The sequence below is a fragment of the Chrysochloris asiatica genome, unplaced genomic scaffold (genome assembly GCF_000296735.1).
Source record: "Chrysochloris asiatica unplaced genomic scaffold, ChrAsi1.0 scaffold00062, whole genome shotgun sequence".
Taxonomy (NCBI): Eukaryota; Metazoa; Chordata; class Mammalia; order Afrosoricida; family Chrysochloridae; genus Chrysochloris; species Chrysochloris asiatica.
The window spans coordinates 16,866,157-16,871,782 of NW_006408580.1; the positions used below are offsets into that span (position 1 = coordinate 16,866,157).

At 40.1% G+C, this 5,626-nt stretch overlaps 1 protein-coding gene across 1 annotated transcript in view; it reads right to left on the reverse strand.

Annotated features, from left to right (window-relative positions):
• Positions 1-5,418, reverse strand: part of LOC102826757 (cytochrome b-245 heavy chain-like) — a 32,269-nt gene extending 26,851 nt beyond the window's left edge. The window contains exons 1-3 of the mRNA XM_006864280.1: positions 5,374-5,418; positions 4,106-4,201; positions 2,085-2,195 (exon numbers count right to left, since the gene is read on the reverse strand). Of these exons, the coding sequence (XP_006864342.1) occupies positions 2,085-2,195; positions 4,106-4,201; positions 5,374-5,418 (252 nt within the window). The remainder of the gene's footprint in view (positions 1-2,084; positions 2,196-4,105; positions 4,202-5,373) is intronic.
• Between the last annotated feature and the right edge of the window lie 208 nt (positions 5,419-5,626).

The window sequence follows — 5,626 nt, forward strand, 5'->3', positions numbered from 1 at the left end:
CCAGCTGCTCCGTGGGAGAAAGATGAGGCATTCTGCTCCTGTAAAGATTTACAGCCTCGGAAACCCTGTACAGGGTCGCTATGGGTCGGAACCGACTTGACGGCACTTAACAACAACAACAAATTATGCCAACTATCACTACCATATATCAATTGGCTCCATTCCACTAGAAAAGTCTAGGAGTCTGTGTAGAGCATGTTGTTATTGTTGTCTAGTACTGTCAAGTTGGCTCTGACTCCTAGTGACCCTGTACAGGGTTGCCGAGGAGCAGTTGGTGGGTTTGAAGTGCCGAACTTGTGGTTGGTGGTCCAGTGCTTATCCTACAGCTTCATACCAACATGTTGTTGTTGTTAAGTGCCTTCAAGACATTCCGAGGTGAGTTTGAGCTGCTCACCTTGTGGTTCAAACAGACCTTGCATTATCCCACAATGCCATACCCCATAGTTATTTTACCTTAAAGAGTTTAGGGAGCTGGGTAATTTATCCACTAACTCCCATGCAGCATTGGCTGAGGACTACTCCCAGGGCATCAATTCTCTGGCATTTTAGGCTTGCCCGAACTGAGGGTTGAAAGGGAATCCTCAGGCCTCTAGAGAATCATTCAGTGCTTGTAGAAGGAAGATTTCCCATGTATTGGAACTGACAGTGCAGTGGGTATGTGGGTGGGGCACCGACAACATCAGCTACAATTAAGTGTCCCTCTACAAGTGGATCTGATAGACTCTCAGAACAAAGATTTCCCTTTTGAAATAAGTTATTCACATGTGAAAAGTTGATTATCTTCTTTTCTTATATTGTGTTGCTTTCTAACGCTTAAAAGTTTATTTATACTTTGTATTCTTTAACAATTTTAAGGAAATATTTATCTCCCTGTTTCCCAATTTCTAGGTTCCTCTATAATTTTTAAGAGTTCCTGTTTGTTGTTGTTAGTTGCCATTGAGCCGGTACTGACTCATAGCGACCTTATGCACAGCAGAACGAAATACTGCCCGATCCTGGGCCAACCTCACTATTGTTGCCACACTTGAGCCCATTGATGCTGCCACTTTTCCAATCCATCTCGCTGCAGGTCTTCCTCTTTTTCTCTGACCCTCCACCATACCAAACATGATAGCCTTCTCCAGCAACTAGTCCCTCCTGACAATATGTCCGAAGTATGAGAGACGATGTTTGGCCATCCTGTCCTCCAAGGAAGCATTCTGGCTGCACTTCTTCCAACACAGATTTGTTGGTTCTTTTGGCAGCCCGTGGCACTTTCAATATTCTCCTCCAAAAGCATAAATTCTTCTACGGTCTTCCTTATTCACTGTGGTAGGCAGAATTCACTGCCTACCAGAGTTCCTGTAGTAGGCAGAATTCTAAGATGACCCCTATGACCCTTGTTCTTATATAACCTTTTCTACTTGGGTGTGGAGTCCTCATGTGGTACTGTGGGTTAATGCGTCAGACTGCAAAGCCATTTGAACTGTAAGGCTGGTGGTTCAAGCTCACCAGCTGCTCCTTGGAAACCCTTACAGAGTTGCTGTGGGTTGGAATTGACTCGATGGCACTTTACAACCACAACAACTTAAGTGTAGGCAGAACCTGTGAATATGATGAAATATCACTGCTATGTTTTTGTTTTTGTTTTTACGTTACATGGAAAAGGGACATGTCAAAGATAATTAAGATCCCAAATCAGGTGGCCTTAAGAGGAAGATTATCTCTCTGAGTGGTCCTAACCTTATCGAATGAGCCCTTTAAATCTGGGTCTGTTGTTACTAAGTGCCGTGGAGTTGTAACATTTTGGTTAGCGGTGGATAGCATTAACGATTTGTGCCACCCCGGGACTCCCTCATATATTTTTTTTTATCATTGCTTTTATTGGGGTATATGTTTTTAAAATTTCTGGTCCAGGTTAAATGGCTGCCCCAGGGAACTCCATCCATAAACAACCCAGAAATAAAATAGACACTCAGGCCTATAAATATTACACAGAGGTTGAAATCTTCAAGAACTTTTGGTTGCTTTGCTTTCCCTAAGAAAAGGCATTTAGCTTGATGGTCTTTGAAAATATGAGGAACTCATTGAACGTTTTCTCTTACCGCACTGGAGCCCCTGAGGAAGGAGAGCAGATTTCGACAGACCGGCAGCAGAATCAACAGGCAGTTGAAATTCAGGCAGGCTGCAGGGGCCCTGGCCAATGCCAGTGCAGACTGGAGGAAACATAATATGCAAAAGGGTGACTCCTGTGAGCAAAGAAAGCATCCCCAACCTCCCCAGAGTGCCCAGCACGAAGCCCACACATCAGAGACATCAAGTTATTGGGAAAGGAGAGTTCTTTAGGGACAAAAGTTTTCCATTAGGTCTTACTGGGAGTTTTTGTTTTGAAGTCAAAATGACTCTTTTTCCCAGTCACAATATTTTATTATGAAAAATTTTCAAACATAAAGAGGTTGTAAGAATTTTACAATGAATCCCCATTTACTCATCTCCCAGATTCACAATATTTGCTTCACCAATTTTCCAAGCTACATGAATCAGAGCATGGCTGAACCTCAGTCCACATTTCTGTCCATATTACCCGGTGGTGGTGGTGGTGGTGGTGGTGGTGGTGGTGATGATGTGCCATGGAGTCAGTTCCGACTCATAGAGACCCTACATAGGGTTTCCGAGGCTATAAATCTTCACAGGAGCAGAAAGCCTCATGTTTCTCCCGAAGAGTGGCTTGTTTTTGTCACTCTGCTGATTTTGCGGGAAGTAGCCAAACTCAGAATTCACTACACTACCAAGGCTCCTTTCCATATGTTGTTGTTAAGTGCCGTCAAGTCAGTTCCAACCCATAGCAACCCTGTATAGGATTTTTAAGTTGTGGCTGGTGAGCTTGAACCCCCTACCTTGTGATTCAAACTGACTTTACAGTCCAATGCGTTAACCCGCAGCACCACACTGGAAGTCCCTTTCCATGTGGCATAGAAAATTTTAAATATGTACTCAAAAACTTGCCCAAGGGAACAGTTTCCCTTCACCACCATCTTTCCCAAGCAGTTGTTCACTAACTACGCTTCTTTCATCATATTTCTATCTATTCATCCCTCTAAAAATAATCAAATCAATCCATTTTATTATTTTTGGATGTATTTCAAAGTAAGCTGCAGACATTAGTTTATGTTCCCCTAAATACTTAAGCGTATAAATCATTAACTAGAGGTAAATATTGTGACTGGATCTCTTAAAAATTTAACAAAAGTTTTCTTAGCACTTAGACTGACCTTAATAGTACTCAAGTTAGTGTGGTGTCATGCTTTGGCATACGAGTTATTGTCTTTGCAATGCTGAATAATCATTATTTTTTGAAATGCCATATTTTGCATATGGGGAACAAAAGGGAGCCATTTTTCTCAGAATCAACATGAATAAGTTAATAGCAATTGTAATAATATGCTATAATGATGTTGTAATTACTTATACATATAATCTATACCACATTATTATAACTTATATTTCATTAAATCATGGTTTCAGCAGGGGCAATAGCAATTTTGATTTTTTTCATTTGTGACAGCAGTTAAAGAAACTGAGAAGGCTAAGTACCCAAGGAAACTCAGGAGGCCGCTACTTTGCTGGCCTATTCAACAGACACAACCCTTGAGAAAGTTCCTCAAAAGTTCCATTTGTAGCATGAAACTGATTTTCTGACGATCAGTCCATACTATGTCACTAGGAATGGGTCTGTCAATATAAAAAGTATTGGTAGGAATTGAGCGATTTAGAGACTATGGAAAGTCCCACTTGTTCCACATGTGTCACCCTTGGATTGTTTTTTACAGGTTGGCTTTCCATTTCAGAGTCAGCTTTAGAGATCTCCTTTAATCAAAACAATGGCACCATGGCTCTTGGGAGGAAAGGGATGTCATTGGGACCCTTTGATCCACTTTCATTTGCTCCATACTGGATGGCATTAAGAGAGTCTTGCCAAGGAAAGTATAATGAAGAAAGTGAGGTTGATAGTGTTGACTATTTATTGGCCAGACTATTTCCTTAAAATGTGAAGGAAATATGAACAAGGGTGTCTGATGAGAAATATGAGCCAGACAGTCTTGCAGAAGATAGAAGTTATACTTACCCCAAGAAGTTTTCGAGTGTAAAAGAACTTATCTGGAACATCATATATCAGGTAGAACTGGACAAAGAGGTAGACATTTATTCCTAGCCATACCAGCTGCAGAAACAGAGAACTGAGTGAAGTTTTTACATTTCAACAGGTAAATTGTACACAAGACTACAGTCCAACTAGGGTTGGACAAAGGTGATTACAAAGCTGGGTGTAATCAGGGTTCATATACCACAGTGCCACACTTCTTTGTAATGAATTAACCTTCCAGCACTCCTTTCCCCCCATGATTATTTTACTCCTTAACTAGTATGCCCAGTTGTTTTTAGTATATTGCTGTTCCTCTCTTTCTCTTCTTTCTTTCTTAACTTTAGATAGTTAGATAATAACAGGTGTCTCTTAAACATTTAAAAAAGAAATATAGTGCTATTACTCTCCTCACACACTAGTAGGACATTGTGCTATGCTTTCACATTTGCCACTCACGGCTTTCCTCCCTACATCAGCTCATCCCAGCTGATGGGAGTCGCACCAACTAAAACGTCAAGTCTCATTCTGTTAGATAAGTTTTGCTTAACTTTTGGATGTGGGACTATCGAACATAAGTGTGGCGGGTGAGGGGCATAGGATTTGAAAACAAAAAGACCCTTGTAGGGAGTGATGCCTCTCTTCATTTCAAGTGATGACTCTTAAGTGGTTACACTTCCCAGTTCTCTACCCCCAGCTTTACCTGGATTTTTATAAACCTCATAAATAACTCAAGTTTAGACCTCAGAGGAAACAAAGTGCATTTTTGAAAAACAAAATTGAGAACTCAAATTATTTTTATACAATTTGTGAAATAAGGGGTATATATTTCTCATAAATATGTTAGTATTGTGCTTCTCATTTGGAAAATGGTAAAAAAAAAAAAAAAAGTTGGCCATTTTTAAGTAAAATAAACATTTAAAAAGTAGATAATTTGTCTCCCGTTGGTAATTAATAACCAATTCAGAATTAGAGGTCACTAGCATGACATTTTTCTCTTCTCTGTGACATGGCTAATTTAGTACTCCCAGGAACTCAAGCAATAAGCCAGGAGAAGTAAGTTCCCTAAGAACATTCTTCCCACTAAGAAATTTGGAAGTGGACTCAGTTTGCATACAGATATGTTCAAAAAGAATATCAATTTCAATATGATTTCTCAAATAAATATGACAAACAAAGCTTCTAACTTTAGCTCCCACCAAAATGAAACAAAAAGTCAGAGACTTCATAATTCATCACTCTCTGGTACTTACAATGACAAAGATGGAGAGTCCCTCATTCACAAACCAGTTCCCCATGGTGGCAGAGGTTCAAAGCGTTGTGTCTACTTTTCTTCTTTCTATACTGTGCTTCTTCTTCTGATGAGGAAATGAAAATAGCAGCCTCAAGACAATCTGTTTCCTTTTCTATCATCAGAAATTAGCTAATCATTGGTCAACCAAGAAGCTTGTTTCCATAACAAATTTATAACTTGAACTCCCCCAAACTACAGAAACAGGGTCTGCC